Source organism: Phoca vitulina, unplaced genomic scaffold (assembly GCF_004348235.1).
Source record: "Phoca vitulina isolate PV1807 unplaced genomic scaffold, GSC_HSeal_1.0 scaffold12, whole genome shotgun sequence".
NCBI classification, from domain to species: Eukaryota; Metazoa; Chordata; class Mammalia; order Carnivora; family Phocidae; genus Phoca; species Phoca vitulina.
The window spans coordinates 27143850-27166685 of record NW_022589715.1 but is presented as its reverse complement, the minus strand read 5'-3'; the positions used below and the strand labels follow the sequence as shown (position 1 = coordinate 27166685).

At 42.7% G+C, this 22836-nt stretch overlaps 1 protein-coding gene across 1 annotated transcript; it reads right to left on the bottom strand.

The window, feature by feature from the left end:
• Positions 1 to 347: 347 nt before the first annotated feature.
• Positions 348 to 6885, bottom strand: BMP10 (bone morphogenetic protein 10). The gene is made up of 2 exons (XM_032411162.1): positions 6470 to 6885; positions 348 to 1776 (listed from the first exon to the last, which is right to left on the bottom strand). The coding sequence occupies exons 1-2, from the start codon at positions 6801 to 6803 to the stop codon at positions 836 to 838; spliced, it is 1275 nt and encodes a 424-aa protein (XP_032267053.1). The 5' UTR covers positions 6804 to 6885; the 3' UTR covers positions 348 to 835.
• Positions 6886 to 22836: the final 15951 nt, after the last annotated feature.

Here is a 22836-nt window from a genome sequence, read left to right as displayed (position 1 = left end):
CCTCCCCACCTCCTCTACCCTCTGCAGCGGTGAAGGCCAACACACCAGGCCTTGCGATCCTATTATCTCAGGAACGTCCTGAAGGCCCCTCTGTTTTCTTTTCTTGACCAGGTGCTGCCCTCTAGAGCGCAGTGGTGCTCCGTGGGCTCATCCTTTGCTATGGTAGCTTCAGGCCACTGCCTCTGGAAACCATCTGGTTTCTGTATTAAATAACCCCTCCCCTCAAACATGCAGCATCCTTTACCTGGTCCTGCTGCTCTGAGCAATGGCACAAACTCAACTGATAAATGCTACACCTACATATCCAACAGTATTTGGGAAATGTAATGCTTCCTAGGTGGGTGAAATTCTTGGTGCTCATTATCTTGACATAAATCCTACTCAGAGAAGAGTTGACTGAGAACGTACCATTGGTTTTTAATATATACACATTTGATTGAGTCATGCACACGTGTGAGTATAATCCACCTCTATAGAACCGAAAGAGCTTTATGAGTTTATCTATGTACACATATACATACACAAATATCTACCATCTGACACGCTCTTTCTGCTTGGGGCTTGTTGTTTTCAAACTGACCTAGAGGACAATTAGGGGGGCTTGCCCCTTGCTATTGGAAATGGCATTGCCAGGAAATGGCAAGTCCAAAGAAAAACAGATTGGAAGGGATGAGACTGTATTAGCAAAATATGCATTTCGTACAACAAACTGACCTGCCCATTTCCCTAAGGCAGCAAGCCTCTATGATCTGTACACTCTTATTAAATAATCTCATTAAATAGGAACACAAAATATACACATTTACAGTTATTAAATAAGCACAGGACTCCTCTTCTATCTACAGCCGCATTCGGAGACTGCCATGCCTTCATATTTGAACTTGTAGGTGACGACGCCCTTGTCTAAATAGAGGATGGAGATGGGCTCTAGCTTGGTGGGCACACAGCAGGCTTTGGAAGCCTTTTGGGAATTCTTGAGGTGGACCAAGGCCTGGATAATTGCATGCTTTGTGGGTGTGAGATGCTCTGCCAGGGGGTAGTTGCAAACCCCACGGCATTCGTAGGCTTCGTATCCAGGTGGGGCGATGATCCAAGAGTCCCAGCCAATCTCCTTGAAGTCAATGTAGAGCGGGGTCCTCTTACAGTAGTTTCCTTTAGCGTTCCTTCTGATGCGGGCAGTGGAGTCATAGATGATGTTTGACCTCATCTGCAACAAAGCTTCTTCTCCTGGCCCACTGGAATAACCGTCCAGGCCCAAGTGGTCAAACTCCAGTAGTTGCTCATGGGCGATCATTTCATTCAGTTCCTCCTTCCGCTCCTTCTCGCTGCTCTGGTCATCAGAAAACACGACAAGCAAGGGGACATGCTTATTCCGGGCACTGGTGTCTATTTCCAATTGTCCCCTGCTAGCATCCTCGGCTCCGTCGTGTCTGCTCTCGATGTGGACCTCCAGCTGGTGGGTGGATGAGCCTGATTTTTGCCACCGTCTAATGGCATCGGTGACATCAAAAGTCTCCCACTCGCTGTTGGTTCCATAGATCTCCCCCGACACCAAGACCAGCATGCTTCTTTCACCCTCAATGTCCCCTCTGCTCTCAAGTACCTCAAAAATGGTAATTTTCCGGTCTACTCCATCGTATATCATGCGATCTCTTTGCACCAGTGTGTACAACCTGAGTTCGGCCATGATAACCTCTTCATGGTGAGGAATGGACACATTGAAGAGGAGAGGGTATTTTCGGAGCCCGTTAAAACTGGCTGGCTGGGAAAACAGATCTGAAAAACAAAAATCAGATTTGTAGTATGTCACAGAGGAAAACAGATGCTTATTTATGCAATAAGAGGGCCTATCTGTGCGGGAAGCTTGATACAGAGGAATGAGGGGGACGATCAATGAAAACAAACACAATGTGAGATTTCTCCGACAGAAAATACTGAAAGGTCAATGGTAGAATGCTAAACTGACTTAAGCTGCCAAGATTAAGACAGAAAGTGGCTGCCTAATGAATGGGAGAACACTCTCTCAGCCTTGCTTGCATAGCTTATCGGCCACAGAATTACAGAGCTGGGAGGGACCCTGGAGATTGTGCAGGCAAGCCCCCAATTTTCCTAACCAGTAAAGAGCCATCAATGGAACATGGGGTGGTTGTTCTTTTTTGGAAGCTTTTCAGGGATGAGCACTTCGTGGCTCATCTTTGCATTCATATTTGCATTCATAATAGGTGAAGATTCCCCACATGGTTGGCTGAGCCCTGGTCTTCCTAAAAGACCTCCACGTAGATCGGAGGTTGGTAAACTATAGCCCGTGGGCCATATTGGGCCTGCTTCCTATTTCTGGAAATAAAGGATCAGGGGAGCACAGTGTGGCCCATTTATTTCTGTATTGTCAATGGCTACTGTTGCAATACAATGTCAGAGCTGCGACAGCACATGGCCCACAAAACCTAAAATATTTACCATCTGTCTGGCCCTTTACACAAAGAGTTTGCTGACTCCTTCTCTAGACACCAAAGTCTGACAAGGTCAACAAAATAGCCATAAACCAAGGGGGTCACAGCAGTTGAATTTTGGGTGTGTGGTCTTCAACAAGGAGGAATGGGAGAAAACGAACCTTGGGATAGATTGGTTGCTTTAGTCTTGTACCCTTAGTGACTGGCATGGAGTTTGGCACATAAGAATCACTCAGAATGTTTATGAAATAAATTGTTACAGGTCCTTTAGTCTCAGAAGCACACCTCCAGATATTATCATGTTGACTTCCTATCTGAGAATTTTATAGGAGCCCAAAGCTCTTGTATACTTGCCCCTGGTAATACATGACTACAAAATATCCCTGAAGGCTTTTGTCATCCATCAAAGGGTTCCATGACACCAGAGTGCTAAAGACCACCAATTGAGGGGTTCTTTGTCATCTTTGGCAGTGTTTTCCCAACTGTATGCCCGACTCATTATTTTAGTAGGGTCCCTGTTCCAGATTGTACTCTTTAATATTTTTCTTTATATGATTATTTTTATACTTACTATCTCTTTTAGGCCTGTCCTAAGCAACAACATTCATGAAATGAGGGCATTGAGGTGATTGTCATGTGGATTTTTTTTCTGATCCACATTAATGAAAATATATAATTATTTCACATGATTCGTAGGTTTCTCTGTGAAGGGTACCACTTAAAATCATCTCATACTCTGCCAGTGGGAAATACTGGCCAATGAGATGAATTGAAACACTAGCATGACCCTTAAAACTAGCTATAACCAGGCCTTACCCTCTTGATCTAGTCATAGTTCCCATTCATCCCCTACAGTGCATGGAACATTGTAATTGAACAATTGATATTTGTAGAAAGGTTCAAGAAACTGTAAACCCGCCTAGTTAGGGTAGACAGATATCTTCACCATTTGCCAAAACACTCCTTTGCCTTACTGTACACCACACCTCTGGAGATGTGCTTCTGACTCTTAGAAAGCCTTCTCGCCTCCCCTCCCCCTCTCTAGCTGTGACCCCTCCTTGTGGGACTTTCCCTTCTTCACCTCCCTATCTAGAAGTTTACTGCCTTCTGGGTCACTTGAATATTTACTCTTTTTTTTTAAGTTTTTATTTAAATTCTAGTTAGTTAACATATAGTGTAATATTGGTTTCAGGTGTAGAATTTAGTGATTCCAATATTTACTCTCTATATCTCTCCTTTGAGCTTTGCCATTTCAGTTTTCTTTTTATGAATGGGTCTTCCCAACCAGATTGTCATCATGCTGGCAGGAAGCCCAGCTTAAACTCCTTCTATGCCCCCGAGCTACCACGATACCTTAAACAGAGGCAATGTTTCCAAAATATTAACTAGTTGCTGATTCTGGACATCAAATCAAATTGATTTATGGGCATGGCATAGGTCCTTAATACATCAAGTAACTTGGGAGTTGACCCCTCTTATAAGAAAAAAGAGACTTGACTCTCGTAGGACAGGGAGCATGAGAAGACCAAAAGTGGGGGAGTAGACTGGTTGCTCCGTCCATGAGAAAAGTGCAAAATAAAAGCTCATGGTAGTGGGAGGAAGGAATTAATTACAAAGAAGCACAAGGAGACTTCTGGTGATGATGAATATGTTCACTATCTTGATAGTGGTAATGGTTTCAGTGGATGTTTATATATGCCAAAACCTGTCAAATTATACACTTCAAATATATGCAGGTTATTGTATGTCAATTATACATCAATAAAGTTGTTAAAAAAATAAGTTCACCGTGCAAATATACAAAGTAGTATACGGAGGTGTTGTGTTCTAGGCAAGGGAACTGATGTTAGTTGAGCATATTTAAATGTGCCAGTGTTTTGCAAACACTTTGATTTAGTTCCTACAATGACCATTTATTGCTATTGTGTTCGTTTTACACCAGAAGAAATCAAACTTCAATGCGGAGGACTGACTTCCCCAAGATGACAAAGTGAGGTCAGAAGTGGTAGGAATTGAAGTCATGGTTTTTCTACTTTAGAGGTGCATTTGTTTTCCCCTGATCAGTTAGATTTGGAGGAGGGGTTTTTTTGGTTTTGGTTTGGGGGGGCAGGGCGGGCTTGGTAATTGTCTCCAAGGCAGCTGCACTGTGCAGACCCAAAGAGTCAAAAGAGAGACAGGAACAACCATTAGAGTCAGCCTGGTGCAGGATTCATGTCGTCGGGGCTGCGCATTCCACCCGCAGAGCAGCAGAGATGCGGGCAGCCGGGTGGGCACAGACAGATACGCTCCCGCTTTCACTGGTCTCCGGTATTAAGACCCCCTGGAGGCACCTGGGTGGCTCAGTCGTTAAGCGTCTGCCTTTGACTCCGGTCATGGTCCCAGGGTCCTGGGATCGAGCCCCGCATCGGGCTCCCTGCTCAGTGGGAAGCCTGCTTCTCCCTCTCCCACTCACCCTGCGTGTGTTCCCTCTCTTGCTGTGTCTCTCTGTCAAATAAATGGATAAAATCTTAAAAAAAAAAAAAGACCATCTGTAAACTGCACTTCCTGACCTGCATCATGCAAATCCTCCATGGGAGAAGTGAGAACTAAAAAAACTCCTGTTTTCCCGGGGTATGTGAACATTTTCCCACCTATGCTCCGAACCAGGCACCCAGGGCTCAGTGCTCAGAAGTGCTAGGAAGGGTTCCCTTGGAAGGAGGCCATTTATTTTCAGTTCAGACTCACCCCCAAAAGGAATCTGTAATTTCAGTTTGCCATTTCCATTATGTTACTAAATGTTACTGAGTAACATTTCCAATGTGTTACTGAATACCTAAAATTTTGGCAGTTATCTAAATTTTAAAGGCAAATGGTATCTTCAGGACTGATCAGTACCCACTCCACATTTCCTCTAATGCCTAGAATTTAAGGAATTCCTTAGTAATAACTAATGTTTGTTCAGCAATTCATAGTAAATGCAATGCTTTCTTACTCATAACCTCTTTGAAATCTCTCAGTTGTGTCACGTAGGTATATTATCCCCAATTTACAGATGAGAAAACAGGTTCAGAGAAATTAAGCTAATTATCCACAACCACTAAGTCAATCCTGCCTCAAAATTCCAAATCCCAAGCTATTTCTTTGCTACCACCTTTCTGCTTTTAAGAACAGCTGGTCAACATCAATCAAAACCCTCTTTTGTACCCTGTTAATGACAATGGTAAATATTAAAGAATTCATTTCTTTGGATCCATATCTTTTACCATGCATATTAGGAAAAAATATATATTTTGGCCTACTAGCACCATATTAAATAAAAGATTAACTTGCTAGGTCATTACATTTAGTCATTGAATAAAGCTGAGGGAGCTAACATCATTTTCCTGCTGATATTTAAAGCTTGCACATTGCTATTCATAAAGACACTGAAATAAGCTGGATCATTAACTGGGCCATGCATACGTCCTGGACATTATAAACAGTAATTTAAGGATGTACACGTCACATACACACAACAGTTCTTTTATATAAGTTTTCATCCTGTCTGAATATTTCTTAAATAAGGTCAGGAAATGGAAACACATTCAAAGTTTGAGTGAAGCACAAGTCACGATTTTGGGGTTTTGTCTATTTTCATTCTAAGTAGAAGTTGACAGATTTTTTTAGTCAATTAAAAGACAAAGGGAAACTGAGACCTACCTGGAAAATAACAGACAAAGGTATAGTAGTAACCCAACATTAATTTCTTGTATTACTTGCGGTTCAAATTAAAAAATTTTAAAGACCAAATTATGATGTCAAAATGGTAGACACTTTATGACTTTGAATTAAAAGATATTCTTTAGTACCTTTTAATAACATTTGGGAAATGACCATGAAAATGGTATAGACCAAAATGTGCATTGTTTTTGAGTATCTGTGTACATACACCCTTACATAGATGTATTCACCCTTATCTATGTTATTTCCATGAGTTGTAAATTAACTTCTCACTCCTTGAAAAAATCCAAGCCAAATTCATCAATAAAATGTAAACTTACCTTCATTCTTGAAACTCCTAATGATGTTGGCCGATGGCATGGAGGTCCGATCTGTTGCGAATTTGTTGTAGAGTTCCAACATGTACTCGGGTGGGTCCACCTTGGCCGAATCCTGCGAAGGGATGTCAGATAGGTTCAGTGTCTTGAGAAATTCATTTTTCATGCTCTGCAGCAATGTATTAAAGTCGACACCATCTTGCTCTGAGAAGACATCGTCGAAGAGGGGCATATCTTCTTCCAGAGGCGACTGCTCCAGGCTCATGATGGGGCTGCCAGAAACCGAGTGAGCCACCAGGCAGAAGAGAGCGCACAGCTGCAGGGCCAGAGAACCCATGACTCTGCTCAAGCCCCCAGGCCAACCCAGGAAGGTTTAGCTCTCCTGGGCTCTAAGTGGCAGTTTTATCTTGTGGAGCGTTAATGTCTCGTGTCACTGGAGACAAGTTTGGAAACTCTTCGCCTCTCTCCCCCTCCCCCCCACCACTCTTCCTCTCCCCCCAAAAGTCAGGTTGCAGTAATTGGATAACGAAATCCCCTATAGGGGCCTAGCCTTTCTTATCTCCCTAGTGTAAACTTGTGCACCAGATTTTGTTTCTATCTCGCGATCCTTTTTTCTTTTAATGAGCATTTTATAAACATTTCCACATTCTGACACTGGCTAAGAGATAGGACAATTTTCTCCTTGCAGAAGCTCTGCTTCTCTTCCTTTCAATTCACTTCCTTTCGGCAGGAATGCCTAAATTCTGCTTTTATGTGGTTCGCTTTCACACATGCATAGAATAGATACTAAGAATCAGCGCAATACACATCATGGCACCACGTATTATTAATTCAAGTGCTGGGGCTTCCATCTTCACATCAACAGTTCTGAAGAAAGACCAAATATCCAACAGCTCCAAGTTAAGTTAATAGACATAAATGCATTTCTATAAATTTCTAGAAGCTTACATTTTTAGAAACAGGGAAGTATAAACTTCGTGGTCAAGGGCCTTTTTCATACAGATTTGATCTGGCTAAGTGGCTTTTGAAAAATAGGGTGAGTGTTTAATTATAATAGCAACTCAAATTTATTAGGTGCTTTCCTATAAGCAGGCGTTGTGCTAAGTGCTTTACATCTATCACCAAATGTGCTCCCTATAAGAACCCTGTTATTATGCCCGTCGCACATATGGGTCACTAAGGGTCAGTAACTTGCCAGAGGTCACAGAGCCACAAAGTGATAGAGTCAGGATTTGAACCGAGGCATTCTGACTCTTACAAAAAGGAAAAAACAATCAGACTTTTAAACAAGTGTTCCCCGAGACTGGGGCAAGGGCAGAGGTGCTGAAAGGCTAAGTCTCAGCCTAACCCTTCCCCAGAGAGTCCACAGTCAGGAGGCAATGATTTGCAGCTGGATGTGGAGCTCAGGTCCTTCACCCAGGCGAAGAATTATGAGGATGACAAAATCTCTGCCCACTCCATCTTTATGGCTACATCACATGGATCAGGTGGCTCCGAGTAAAAGTTTGGCAAACCACATTGTTGGGCAGATGAAAAATGCCAAATGCCTTTGTCTGAGAAACAATGGTGAAATTGATTGTGTGCCTGGTTGAAGAAAGACAAATGAAGTTCTTCTCACTCTCCAGCCCCAGTTAGTGGCAGTAGCGGCTTGGCGTGGTCGTGATGGGCCCGCGGACGACCCCCGGAAGCAGTGGGACTGGTGTGTCCTGACTTGTTCAGTGCGCTCCCTGTGCGATTCGGGTGCCCTGCACTGTGTCCAGAAGGCTGTGTCTCGGTATTTGGTACACTGGAATACTCTCTCAGTTTCTGAGTTACATTTTAATTAGGTTAGCTGCAGTATCTCCACTATCCCTTTTCCTGTAAGCCCCCTATGGAACCGTCTTCTGATTCTTTCCTCCCCTAAAATGTAAGTTTACAACAATTTTTTGAACTACCATAGAAAGACTTGTATTTTGAGGAAAAGTCTCTGCTCAGAATTGTCCGTGTGTCTCGTAGCTGTTGATTTTGATTCAGTGCTCTGTCTTGGTGAAAGGTTCTGCTCCTACATTAAAAAGACAATTGCAGACTGAAAATAGATTATACCCTAACAGGCCCACAAGTGAGTGAGTCCAACCCATCCTGCGGTGGGCTTGACCACGAGGCTCCTGACAGCATACCAGCAGGGTCCCAGTATCGTGTCCTGCATCAAAACAAGCACCCGTTTCTCTTCACACACACACAGATGTCAACGCACACTCCAAAACTCTAAATGGCAGGCATGCGCGTGTAACTGCCACAGGACAGCCGAGTAAGTGGCGGCACTTAGAGCCCGGGCGCACGGGCTACATGGGTCAGGAAGAGGCATGGACATCCCGCCCTGCTGAGTTCTAGCTCCTTGCGTTCTAAGGGGAAAGACAGGCAATTGAGATTTCTACCAGATCCCCTGGACTCGGTGTTCGAGGAACTGTTGGGGTGAATGTATGGACCGGTTTCTGCATCATAAATGTTTATATTTTTGGCTGACTTAAAGATAAGATAGGAAAATATCTATAGCCACATCTCAATGCCTATGACTTCTTGAAATGCAAAGTCCTTAAGCCCCACACCTGCGCTGGGGTGGAGGAAGGAGATTGGGCTCCATGCATGGAGGAAAGGGGCATAAGCTTCCACCCTCTTCTAGGCCTGAGATACCTTGCATTTTAGCTGCAGAGTTTTTATCCCCATGACTTTGCCTAGAAGTTTTTCCTGATGGCTCTCATCTGACTTTAAAAGGTCCAAATATTTTCACATTTCTTTTTCCAATCTTGATTTTCTGGACACAATCTATTCTATTACTCTGCACTGATCTCATTATTTTGGATTCCGCTCATTTGGAATGTGTTGTAATTCATTTAGAGTGGATGGAAGATGACTATTTTGCTGAGCCAAAGATGAAAGGCACGTCTAGATATTTTAAGTGAGCCCCCACGGGTGGAAAGCGAAATATTAACTACATATCATGCTTTTCAATCCTACTGCAAAATGCTCCCAAGTTTCTGCTTTACAAAGTTTTGGGCCAACTCTTAAGACTAGTTCTAATAGCTGTACTTACCTAAAGGATCTGACTTAACTCCATTGGATTCGCAAAGCGATCTGTGATCCAGGGAAGGTTGGATCCATTGGACAGCACCCATGTGAATTCTACTGTGCCCGTTAGGACTGAACAGATCTTGAATAAATGTTATCAACCAAATTCTCCTGACCGACCAAAGGTCAGTGAACTTAGGAGGTCTTTCAACGTGACCCTAGGGCTTTGGAACCACTTGCACCTTGGACCCCACTTCAGAAGCATGACACCACTCTTGCTACTTGCTCAGGAATTTTCAGGACTTTGAGGGATCCCTTCTCAGACCAGGTAGGATAATAAAAATATTTAGTAAGCTATGTAGCAGGTCCCAGCCATCAAAACAGATTACAAGCTGAAGTGCCAGAGCAAAATCCCAGAGACCTCAAGTTTCACTTACTGATCTCTAGATCTTGGGGAGATTGGGGTGGGATGCTGGCGGAGGGGCTTGGGCAGCAACTATTTACCTGCTTGTCTGGGAATATTTGGGTATTTCAGCCTACATATTACTGTTGCACGATGAATGCAAGTATCGCCTAAAATTCCTAAGCCAGAGTTCTGCAAGCTCCATGCTGTCAGCATTTGCTAACTCAGCATGAGGATAGATAGCCTGCTCTGATTACTACTCCCTTGCCTGTTACTAGAATCTGCTCTCCAGCTGCCCTCTCGTTCTCCAGCCCAGATCTCGCCCACCGTACCCAGACCTAGGCAATCGTTTGGGCTGCCTCTGCCCTCAGAGGGCTCGGAGAGCTCCTGTCCTTCTCCTCTGAGATCATCCACGCCAGCACCTCCTCTCAGATTGGAAGCTGCCTCGACAGTGACATTGCTCATCAGTCCAGATTTCAGAGCCTGCAGTTTTAGTCGGGGAAGTGTTCCCTTGCCTCTTCTGGCCCCACAACATTTAGGTTGCTACTTACCTGAGGCTTATCAGTCTGTCAAGTGTTTCTCACACAACAACACACAGGGGCCGTCTCCTCCAAAGTCTGTGATTTAAATAGTCCCTTACCTCTTTCCTTCTATAACCTTCTTCATGGGCCCTTCATTCACCAATAATGAAGAATTCTCATCAATAATTAGGCTAGCAATAAAAAAAATTCAGGCCTTTGGGGCACCTGGGTGGCTCAGTCGTTAAGCGTCTGCCTTCGGCTCAGGTCATGATCCCAGGGTCCTGGGATCGAGCCCCGCATCGGGCTCCCTGCTCTGCGGGAAGCCTGTTTCTCCCTCTAACTCTCCCCCTGGTTGTGATCCTGCTCTCACTGTGTCTCTCTCTGTCAAATAAATAAATAAAATCTTTAAAATAAAAAATAAAAAAAAAAAATTCAGGCCTTTGTCTTTCCTTCAGGATTTCTTGTGCGCACCTCCTATGTGCTAGGTACTGTGCAAGAACAAAACCTGAAGAAAATGGACTAAACCAGGGACCGTGTAGACTTTGCTTTCCAGCTGGGAGAAGAGAGACAATAAAAAAATATACAGATAAAGTGTCTGTTGGGTGGTGATAAATACAGCGGAAAAAAACAAACCAAAGTAAGAGGATAAGAAATGCCAAAGGCAAGGGGTTGCTATTTCACTGTCAAGGCTGGGGAAGCCCTCACACATGGAGGTGAGGGCACCAGCCATGCAGGCCCAGGAAGGAAGGGCATTGTAGGCAGAAGGAACAGCCTATGCAAAGACTCTGAAGCGACCGCATGTTTGGGAGGCATAAGCGTCAGTGAGAAGGTCAGGATGGTTATTAAAGTCAAGTGATGGGGAGAGTTACAGAGATGAGGTCTAAGAGTAAGCAGGGGCTGGACCAATTAGGAGGTCATGGATTGTTTTTTTAATAGCCACACTATACAGATGCAACTTTGCCTTTTCCTTTCTGTCACTGACCATTCCATCTCAAGGGTTTTTCATGTTGCCACATAGTCTTCACAACCGTTAATATATTAATATATTTGCTTACTTGAAATGTGGGTCTGAAAAAGAGAACCCATGGAGTGGTCAAATAATGTTTATTCTCCATAGACTACCACCAGGCTCAGGGGTACGTGGAAACTAATCGTCTGTGCCACAACACGTCTTGCCTGGATTGCAGTAAGAGGCTACTAACTGCTTCTGTCCTCACCTCCTAGCAGTTTATTCTCCACATGGCACCTAGATCCTGATATGACATCATATCATCACTCCTTTCCTCACTCAGAGAAAAAGGCAACGTCTTACAAAAGCCCTCATGGCCCTCCATTACCCCTCTGGGGTCCCTGCCTCTTGCTAACTCCACTCCAGCCCCAGTGGCCTCCCTGGTATTATTTAAACACTCCATGCGTGTTCTCACTTTAGGGCCTTTGCTTCACCTGCTCCTCTGCCTGAAACAACCTTTCCCCCAACCCCCACATAGTCACTCTCGCCCCCTTCAAGTCTTTGCTCAGAAGTAACCACCTCAATGAAGCCTGCCCTGAACCCCCTATTCCAAATGGCAGCTTGCCAAGCAATCTTAAACCCACTTACCTACTCTAGCATTTCTTACCACCTCCCAACATAAGATATAATTTATTAATATAGCTTGCACATGGTTTTCTGTCTGTCTTTCTCTGCCCCCCACTCCTTATTCCTTAGCAAGACCATGTGCTCCACAATGCCAAGGATCCTAGTTTTGTTCACCGATGTATCGTTAAGTGCCTAGAGCTTTACCTGGCACGTAGTAGTTGATACATAAGTCACTGAAGGAATAAATCATAGTAAACATTCAAATATTCTCTTCCTTAGATTACTTAATGTCATAAAAGCACAGATGCCATATAAAATAAATATCCATTATTAAAGTAGGCATGCATTTTCTTGAGACCCACTCTTTGTATCTAGATCAGTTTTTATATCATAGTATACCATTCATCTAAAACTTGACAAAAAATTAATTTATCATTCTAAAATCTTATTACCATATACACAAAGTGTTTTATAATGTATATAAAAAATGTGAAGATATAATAAAACTGAAATAACCGTGTATCCACCACCCAGTTTAAAAGTGGAAAAGCCTACAGTGAGGGGCCGCCTGGGTGGCTCAGTCAGTTAAGCGTCTGCCTTCGGCTCAGGTCATGATCCCAGGGTCCTGGGACGGAGCCCCACATCAGGATCCCTGCTCAGTGGGGAGTCTGCTTTTCCATCTCCCTCTAACCCTCCCCCTCCTTGTGCTCTCTCTGTCTCTCTCTCTAATGAAAAGATAAGATCTAAAAAAAAAAAAACCTACAGTGAAACCCTTCCCAATTCGTCTCCTTCTCCTCAGCAGATGTGATCACTAGGCTGAATTTTCTTGAATATTCTGCTAATCAATCTGTTACATTTTTATGATTTACTACATATGAACAAATCCCTAAAAATACAAAGTTTAGTTTTGCCTCTTTTAGCTTATATATAAATTGAATCACACTGTAAGTTCTCTTGTATGACTTGATTTTTGCATTCAACAGGATGGTTTTTGATGCACATAGGTTGATGGACGTAGCTGTGGTTCATTGATTTCCACTACTGCATAGTTATGGGTTTTATAAATATATAAAGATTTTATTTGTCCATTACACTGTTGGTAGACAGTTTCTTTTCTCCCCATTCAATACAGTGCTACTACAAATAATCCTATTGGCAACATGTTTTCCCAAATGATTTTCCCAGTTCTGTTTCTCACAGGAGGAGTCCCATTGTTCCACATTCTTGCCAACAGTTGTGTTGGTTGACTTCGAGGACTCCGGTTGAGGCTTAAGGGTTCTCTCTTCTGTTGCTCTCCCCATTCATTCCTGGCATCTGCAACAGAGCATGAGCTCGTTTCCTGGACAAAAGGCATAGTTTAATTTGGGAAGCAAGCACTGGTTTAAAATATTGTGTTGGCTCCCACAACTCTATAATGAATGATTCAACCCATGTGAATCATGATATCCAGGAGCAAAAAATGTTATTGAGAGACAGGATAGGAGGCTTCTATAAATGTAGCGACATTCCAAGTTCATGAATAAGAAGACAACATAATAAAGATGTCAAGATTCCCTAAATCACTACATAGCATCGATAAAATCTCGGTCACAATCCTAACAGGACTTTTAATAGAACTTGAAAAGATAGTCCTAAAATTTAAATGTAGGAGCAAAGGGTTAAGAATAGCTAACATACTCTCGGAGAATTCTATGAGAGACTTTTTTTTTTTTAAGATTTTATTTTTATTTATTTGACAGAGAGAGAGAGACAGCAAGAGAGGGAACACAAGCAGGGAGAGTGGGAGAGGAAGAAGCAGGCTTCCCATGGAGCAGGGAGCCCGATGCGGGGCTTGATCCCAGGACCCTGGGATCATGACCTGAGCCAAAGGCAGACACTTAACAACTGAGCCACCCAGGCACCCCTCAATGACAGACTTTTCTTACCAAATATTAAAACCCATTAAAAATCAGCAATAATCAAGATGGTATTGTGTTGTTATAGAAATAGATCAAAATAGAAAAGAGTCTGGCAAAAGACTCACAAATATGAAAAAATGATACATAATGGCTGGCATTTTGCAGGTAAGTGGGAAAAGTATCAGTGATTTGATAAATGGTGCTGGGGTCATTTATTGGAAATATTGATTGCCTCCTTCACTCTTTATGCAAAAATAAAATCTAGATGGATTAAGGCCTTGCTAGGAAAGAACAATTTTGAACCTTGTGTTGCTGCTCTAGAGCCCTGGGAAGAAGTTCTGGGAGAAGGGTACCTTTCTTCCTAAGAACTAGGACCTCATCAGTGAGCTCCAATTCTTGAAAATAACAAGAAGATAAATGGTTATCTTATCCCCCTTTGCTCAAAAAAGAAGAAAAGACAGCCCCACCTTTAGAAAAAGTATATAAATTGATACTATCCATCAAATTCCAAAGAGACAAAATATTATTACGATTATCAGCTCAAAAAAAAAAAAAAAAAACTTCACCAAGAATTTCTTAGAATAGTGAGTTCCCCAGTTACATTTTAAATTGAGTTTTTTCCTCCTTTCAGAAACACATTTATTCATGGAGCAAGGCAAGCTTTTGCATGTTACAGAAGATTACGTTATCTCTATCTTAAGTAACGTTTTCATAGTTCTCCGAAGCTAAAAAATCTTTTTTGGCATGTGCTTCTTAAGTAGTAAAGGCTAAAAATGAAAATGCTCACTGACATAGGAGATCCTATGAGTGGCATAGACCGTCCATCAGCGTGCTCTTGGGATCACTCGAGGTGTCTGACAGCGGCGCTAAGCAACCATCCAGAGTGCGAAGACAAAGACGTAAACCCAGCCAGGGCGCTCTGCCATCACACTGAGATAAGTCAAGCCCTTTAACACCAGAGGCTGCTAAGGGTTTATTCCACACTCTCAGCAAGATAAGCTGCCATTCACGCCTCACAAGACACTCAGATCTGGAAAGCAGCTTAGAGGAAAAACTAAAGAGACGTGAATAAGTCTAATTATTTCAGGGAAGGAAACTAGTAGATTTCTGGTTGTTTGGGCTCCAGTTCCATGAGGACCCATGAAAAGCATGTCTCCTGGGCTTTCCAAACATGGTGATGTGGAACAGAGGAGAGGAATAAACCCAGGGTCCTGCACTAAGTCCCACTGCGTGTCGGCCATTTGCCCCCGTGATCGGAGCCTCATTTTGCTATGGTGGCATTTATTTCCCCATTTTACAGATGAAACTGAGGTCCAATACGATTACATGAATTCCCCTGAGGTCATAGAGATTGGAGAAACTTGGATTTAAACTCACTGCTCCCTCCAACTTGTCCAAACAGGTTGATGGTCCATATGGCTGGGCTCTGAGAAGGTGGCTAGGGCATGATGTAAAACCTTGACTGCGGTTATATGCGTAAGTCAGGTGTAGAGTGTTGGACTTCTCTGTACTAGCTGTTAATGTGGTTTCCCTGAAGGCTGAATGGACAGGTTAAGGTTTTTAGATTTCCTAGGACGGTTCCAATTTCAAATGTTCTGTCCTGTTTCCCCAGGACAAGCAAAATATGACTCCCTTTTCTTTTTTCACTAAGAAAATATGGTCCCCTTGTCTGTAGAATTCAGCGTACCTACGTTTTGCACACACATTCCCTCTTTGAGATCACCACCAAGACCTTCCCTAGAGAGCTGTGAGGTCACGGCAAACACACTCATGATATTGAACTTGGAAAGTGACTAGTGTAAGATGATGGATACCTGGAAGAAAAAAAACAGACAAACATGGTTTTGTTTAAAAAGAGTCATTTCCACCAAATCAGTTTGTGAATATCAGTGTTCTAGTCTGAGAATGCATGACCATAAGGAATGTTACAAAAGTAACCCCTTGCTCCCCAGTTTCATGAGCCACAGAGGCAAATCCTAGAACTGAGACTCGTTGCCTCTCAAAGTGGGAAGGAACACCAGAGGTCAGCCTAGCTGGCCTCAGACACTCTGCAGGAAGAGAGAAGGAAGGAGAGAGAAATCACTGAGACCTCCTTATCAATGGGCAGCCACTCTTCTGAATACTTTCACTTGACAAGTTCAGAAGGTTGCATGCCAGAAGGGCTTCTTGGAGAAGGTCTTCTGTATCAGAGTGATAGCCTAAGTGTGTTGTGACAGCACTGTTGCTGGGCATCATGCATTTCCTTGTGAAATCACACAGTCTGCATGTGACCCATCTCCATTCAATGTCATGCTCACAACAAAGAAAAAAAGAAACTTGAGGCCACGAATAATTTTTGGACTTAGGTAATGTTGGAATAGCAAATCTATTTACGGAATCAAACTTCTGGTTTCTAAAGGAAAAGAGATGATCACTTCTGCCTTAAAAGTCTTCGTTACCCCCCAAGAAAATGTCTTTTCATTATTTCCCTTCAGTGGAAAAAGGTCAGGTTACAGAGTCAAGTTCCAATCTAATCATATGATGTCATAAGACAGCAATTCTGTTTAAACAATCTTTACAAAGCAATGCGAATATATGACTGGAAAAATGACAAAGTGAATTTTAGATAAGTTCCTTCAATGAAGCATGTTCTGGTACAATTTACTTTGTGTGGAAGTCCAGGAGACCAAAGCCATTGATATGGTTGTTTGCATGCTATCCAAAATTATTATTTGAACTATGTATCAAGGCTTTGTGTTTCAGACTTGTTGGTTAATTACCTCTGGGGATTTTGTGCAGTTGGGATTGATAACAGCATCTAAAAGGAATTCTAGTGAAGGATAACAACAGAATTCTTTAAATAACCAACCAGGCAGCTAAATGGAGTTTGGCTAGATAAATAACAGAAAATTGTAGGACTTTTTAAAGGAGATTTCTGCAGTCACCTGATTCTGACACTCTTACCACACAGCAATCATCAGCTTAGCTAACATGAAACACCGGAGTAATAAAGCCAAGTGACCAAATTTGTGATAAAAAAGATTCCAAAATATGCAGACCCAAGCTGTTATTCCAGGCACAAGAATGGTCATTCTCTGTTGCATGGTTAACATACTTGTGAGTTCTATCAGCTTCCCTGAGATAAGGTTAGAATGCCTGTCTTCTTGAATACCACGGACAACTTGAGGGCAGAGGCTGTATTCCATTCATTTATCCTTGGAACCTAGTATGAAGCTTGGCACATAGTACCTGCTCAATGAAATCAATGAACAAAGGAGTGCATTTCTGATATGATGCCATTCCATACTTATCCTCTTGTATTTTATTTTATAGTACTGTACAGAGAATTAAGCTGAAAGATGTTCAAAGGAATCTACATTTAAATTAACGATACCAACCTCCCTAAATGTCTCAATCTTCCTCAACTCTGTGGATGCATTCTAACCCCTAAAAGCACTTATATCTCTTGCCTCTTGCCATCCATCTTCTGTCCTGACCTACCACTCTCCTATAGCTACCTACTTTCCTTTCTCAGGGGTCTCCTTTGAAAATATTGAGGTTCTCTTCTTGACCATTTCTTTATGGATTGAGTGTGTTAGTCATACTGGCCAGGGTTTGACTCATGAGAATTCTGGTCCTCCAAGTGGCGGATGAGACCAGAGGGTCTGGGCATCCTCTAATTAGGAGAGCACATCCTTCCCAAACCCCGACTCCCTTCCCTAGGTCTTCAAGATGAAGGTCTCTGGACCTCTTCTTGTTCTTAATGTGTTTTCTATATAGTCATTTTTCTTCTCCAATGGATTGGATTGTGATCCAAAGGGAGACAAGGAGACTGTTTCAGCCCCATAAGCTTTGAACCTGCATATAGCCAGAGAAAAGGTGTTCCTCTGCTTGGTCCAGTCCAACTCTCTGGGAGACTGCATTAGGTTTGGGGCAAAATCCTCATGGAAATAAAATGATTTTGGTTGGAGCATCCCCCTGCTCCACAAATGTTGCTCTCTGGAACTTGCGGTGGTGATATCAGGCAGCTCTCTGAGGAGTCAGGAATCTTGAGCCCCAGCCAGAGGCAACTTATCATGGCTAATAATTCATCATTCACCACCAGCACTAGAACAAATGTTTATTAAGCACCTACACTGTGTAATGCACAGTGGCATGAGGCTGGCAAGGAAAGGCACCGTGCTGGCCACACTGACAGACATACCAAGAACAATAAAAGGCTGCTATTTATTAGGTCTTTCTCTGTGCCTGGCTTTGAGTCCCATGCTTTATGCCCATTCTCTCATCCAATTGTTCTCCCAACCCTATGATCAAGGTGCTATCATCATCTCCACTTTACAGATGAAGAGTCTGGTCGGAGGGCCAGGAAGAGGAAGATCTAAGATGGACACCAGCTGTGTTCAGTCGCAAAGCCCAGGCATTCCCTTCAACACTGCATCCCCCAAGAGGGGGCTGCTGGATGGAGGGAGTCAGGTGGCAAAGACAGCACAGCCGGGAGAAGGAGGAGAAGTCATAGAGAACAGAACATTGTCTATGACGGAGGGAAAGAGGAAAAGAGGGAGCTGTGGCCACATGTGAGGTGGTAGAAGTTAGGGAATTTCATCCCTCATGTCCTCCATTTCCTCTGGGAAGTGAGAGGCAATGGTGAGTAAGATGAGTGTAAGGACAGGGCAGGGGTGACGATGGTGATGATGAGAAAAATAATAACAATAATAGCGAATATGGAGTCCACCGTGTGTCTGACAATAATTTCTTTATGTGAGCGATTCTTTTTCATTCTCACAATTCCAAAAGCCAGGCACCATTTTGCATTCCAGGAAACCGAGGCTCAAAGAGATGATATACTAGACCTACTGTGGAACACGTACCAAGTGATGGAACTGGGACTTTAACCCAGACAGTCTGCCTCCAGAGCCCAAGCCACTGAAGGGAAAGTGAGAAGCTTTGTGGGGACACGTGGAAAGATGACTCCTAACTTATCTTTCACTTTAAAGATAAAAATTGGAAAAGTAGTGGTCTAAGAGGTGGCGTGGGGGTAACTTTTCTCGTAGCACACTTGAACTGAAAATGGGACAGCTAGGCCACCATGTCAAGGAGGTAGCTGAAACTGAAGCTCAAGAGAGAATTGAGTTGCAGAGTTTCCACAGGGATACCACGTCATATATGTATGATGCATTAGGTTCCAAAATTTTGACTTAGCGAGCTATACAATTCAACACATACATAAATCCCAACCCTTACGAACATCACTAAAACATATCATTTCCCTCCATCAAATACAGTAAAATATAATATAAATTTTAAGCAACCTCTCTAGAATCTTAACCAGTCCATACAAGTAGGACCAGAGCCATTTCCATACTTACTAAAGCCAACGCTGCTTTGAATTTCAGTCATGCTGTAAACTTCAGGAGTGAAGTGGGCCTGCAGAACCACAGGGATGACAGCAAATATTGTGGGCTGCTCTGAGACGGTGTATGTCCTCACCTCAGGGCACGAGGGCACGAGGCAGCCCTCAGGGGAAATAGCCAGTGTTCAACCCTGAGAAGTGGACGGGGCGGGGGGGGGGGGGCGCGGGGAGGGAGGATGGCAAGGGCCAGAGGCCTGGAGAGAAGGCCTTCTGCGGGGAGGAGATAAAAATGGGCTCCTGCTTTATTTCCTTGACTACTTTCTCTTCTTTACTTGATACGGAGCCAATGAGAGGTTAATTTCCCAATAGAAAGTTCTTCTTTCGGTGCTGAGTTATTGCAGATCACTCAAGTGTTGTATTAATTAAATTAATGAACACCTCAGGTAAGAATTGGTAAAACACTTTAACACGACCTTCACTTTTCTTTTTCTTCTTCTTCTTTTTTTTTTTTAACTAGTATTGCTGCCGTTTTGCAGACTGTTTCCGTGTGTTCCTCCCCACCCCCTTCAGCCAGTGTCCCACAGCTCCCACCCAAGGCCACAGATCCCATGCTCTGTGCACACGTGGTACACTGCTTCCCATGCTCCCAGGAAGGAAACTTCTGCAGGACCTCACGCCCTCTGCGGCGTGCTCAGCAAGCACGTGGCTTTCGAGCCTTCTCCTCTGGCATGTCTTTACTCTTCCTCATGCTGACTGTGTGGTGGTACTCCCATGTCAGCTGTTAATTGAATCTGTAAATTTCTACTTTTTTATTCCTAGGAAATCCCTCTGAAACTGTGAAGATTTTATTTTCACCTTCGTGACTGGAAAACACAATTTAAAATGTATTGCCCAGAGTCAGACACAATTTAGCCTAGGACTTCCTGCTGTTTCCAGTGTAACCCTGTGGTCAGAAAACCTTGATCCTTGCTCTGATTAGGCAATTTTCTTAACCCCTCAAAACCTTACTTTTGTCATCAATAAATAAGGGGAAATTGTGCTGGAAATAATAAGGCTTGGTTCTAATCATTGTTATTATGAATGTAGAGATCAATTCAGCTCCACCATTTGAAACTATTCTCCCCTTTTAAGTAAAATCTTGTTTTAAGATGTAGTATCTTCTCTATCTTTTATCATGTCCTAAGTTATGGATCAAATCCTTTTGAAAACTTAGAAATTATTTTAAATGTTTAAGTGAATACACACTTAACTCTCATTTAATGAGAAGGTGTCATTCATTGCAATGGCCCATTTCGTTTATGCTGGTTAACGTAGCCCTTAGAATATTCCACACAAGAGAAACTCAAACCCTGAAGTCTCCATTTTGTATATGAAACAGGAAAAAAGTTAGTGAGATGTGCAGTCTGCACGCCCAGGAGAAATGCGGAGTGTCTGTCAGCCTGTCCTCTCGTGGCCGTGTGGGTGTGAATGATACGACCAGAGTCAACAGAGGTAAGCTGAAGGAGTCAGGGTATGAGAAATCCACAGCCTTTACCGTATGGGCTTAGGAGTAATTTATTTGCTGTGTCCTCTCTCCCTCCTTTCTTCTTTCCTTCCTCCCTTTTCCTCTTCCTTTTTCCTTCTCTTACCTCCTTCCTTCTATCTTCCCTCCCTTCCTTCCTAAATATATGCTTTGAGTGTTTTAGGTTGTTCAACTTTTTAAAATACATATATATTAAGGAAGGAAAACTTGCCTAGTACAGTACTCCCCATCCATTTCCATGTCATTGGACTGTCACAGACACCCTGTGGAATAAGTAGGGCAGACAAAAATCATCCTCTTTCTTTTTTTTTAAATTTTTTATTGTTATGTTAGTCACCATACATTACATCATTAGTTTTTTGATATAGTGTTCCATGATTCATTGTTTGTGTATAACACCCAGTGCTCCATGCAGAACGTGCCCTCTTTAATACCCATCACCAGGCTAACCCATCCTCCCACCCCCCAAAAATCATCCTCTTTCTATAAATGGGGAAACCAAGATGCCAAAAGATGAAATGACTCTTCCCAGATAAAATCCTTGTCAAAGACCTCTTACAATGATCATGAAAGTCAGGGGTGAGGGCTCACAGTTACACGAGGTCTAAACTAAGGTGAACAAGGAACTAGGCAGGGCTGGTTTTTTTTTTTTCTTTTGGTAAGTAAAAAAAAAAAAAAACTGTGCTGGTATCAGAACAATAAATGTAGTAGGTTGGTTAATGGTTTTAATAATTTCAGACCCTTGATATAGGTTTCAGTATTCTATAGAATGTTTGCTGACAATATTTTAACAATTGGAATCAATAATTCAGGCAAAATTAGGCACAATGACATCCAATCTCCCTTATATATATGACACCTGGCTTTCCTCTATATTAATCTACAAATATTTCTCACATAATGTATCTCATGTAAGCCCAAATATAAGATAGTCCCTCTGTTTTTCCAATAAAAGATGAAAAAAATAGACTGAAGGGAGTGGTATCTTGAATACATATCTTTTAAGAATACGATGAAATAGTCAAACCCTAACTTGTTATTTCATTTAATAATTTTAATGCACGTATGGTTAAATGTTATAGAAAATACGTTGTGAGTTTAGAATTGTTTCCATTTTCACATTTTTCAAAATTGCATTCAAACTCTCCGCAGGAATCTTCAACATCAGTGTCATCACATGGGCCATTCTGGGAGTCATTTAACACAGCTTCGAGACCACCCCATGTCCCCTGAGACCCTGCAACATCAGCCTGCCACTAGAAAACTGATGCCAAATATGAATTTGGAGAGCACTGGCTATTAGTCTTTTCAGGTTTCCTATGGTGTATGTGTATGAGCTACCTAAGTAACCACTTATTTTATTGTTTTTTAAGCAGATCTTTAAAAGGTTTCTTTTTTTTTCCTTCTAGCATTCAATGGCTGCATTTGGGAAGCACACTTCTAGGAATAATGACAAAATTTGGGTTAAATTTCTTTGCCTCTTTTTTTTTTAAAGATTTATTTATTTATTTGAGAGAGCGAGAATGAGAGAGAGAGAGAGTACATGAGAGGGAGGAGGGTCAGAGGGAGAAGCAGGCTTCCCGCTGAGCAGGGAGCCCGATGCGGGACTCGATCCCGGGACTCCGGGATCATGACCTGAGCCGAAGGCAGTCGCTTAACCAACTGAGCCACCCAGGCACCCCTGCCTCTTTTTTTAAAAAATTAATTCAAATAGACTGCCCTCGATAAATACCCATCTGAGGTCGTTACACTGTCCAAGCAGTATTTCATGGGTAAAAGAAAGTGACTGAGACAGCACTGTAGCATGAGGCTTTGTAAGGGCTCAGGGTTTCGGTCGCCTTTTCAGAGCAGCTGACATTTAGACCTCTGAATCGGGATTAGTTCAGAATGGACCATGTATGGGGAAAAACGTGGATAATGACAGTCATTCCAGAGAAGGCAGAAATGAGGATCTCAGATTGGAAACTAATTTTAGTTATCCTGCACATGCTCAAGCCCCTGTCACACTCCTCTGTATCTCTCCTCTCCCTGAATGGTCCGCTCATGTAGCAGGCAGTGCCTGATAGCATTTATGGG

What these genes read in the sequence shown, in the direction of transcription:
- BMP10 (XM_032411162.1), bottom strand. Translation starts at nt 6,803, where the DNA reads ATGGGTTCTCTGGCCCTGCAGCTGTGCGCTCTCTTCTGCCTGGTGGCT. An exon ending in TAGGAGTTTCAAGAATGAAG is followed by an intron (nt 1,777 to 6,469) that starts GTAAGTTTACAT and finishes TTTGTTTTTCAG; the next exon opens with ATCTGTTTTCCCAGCCAGCC.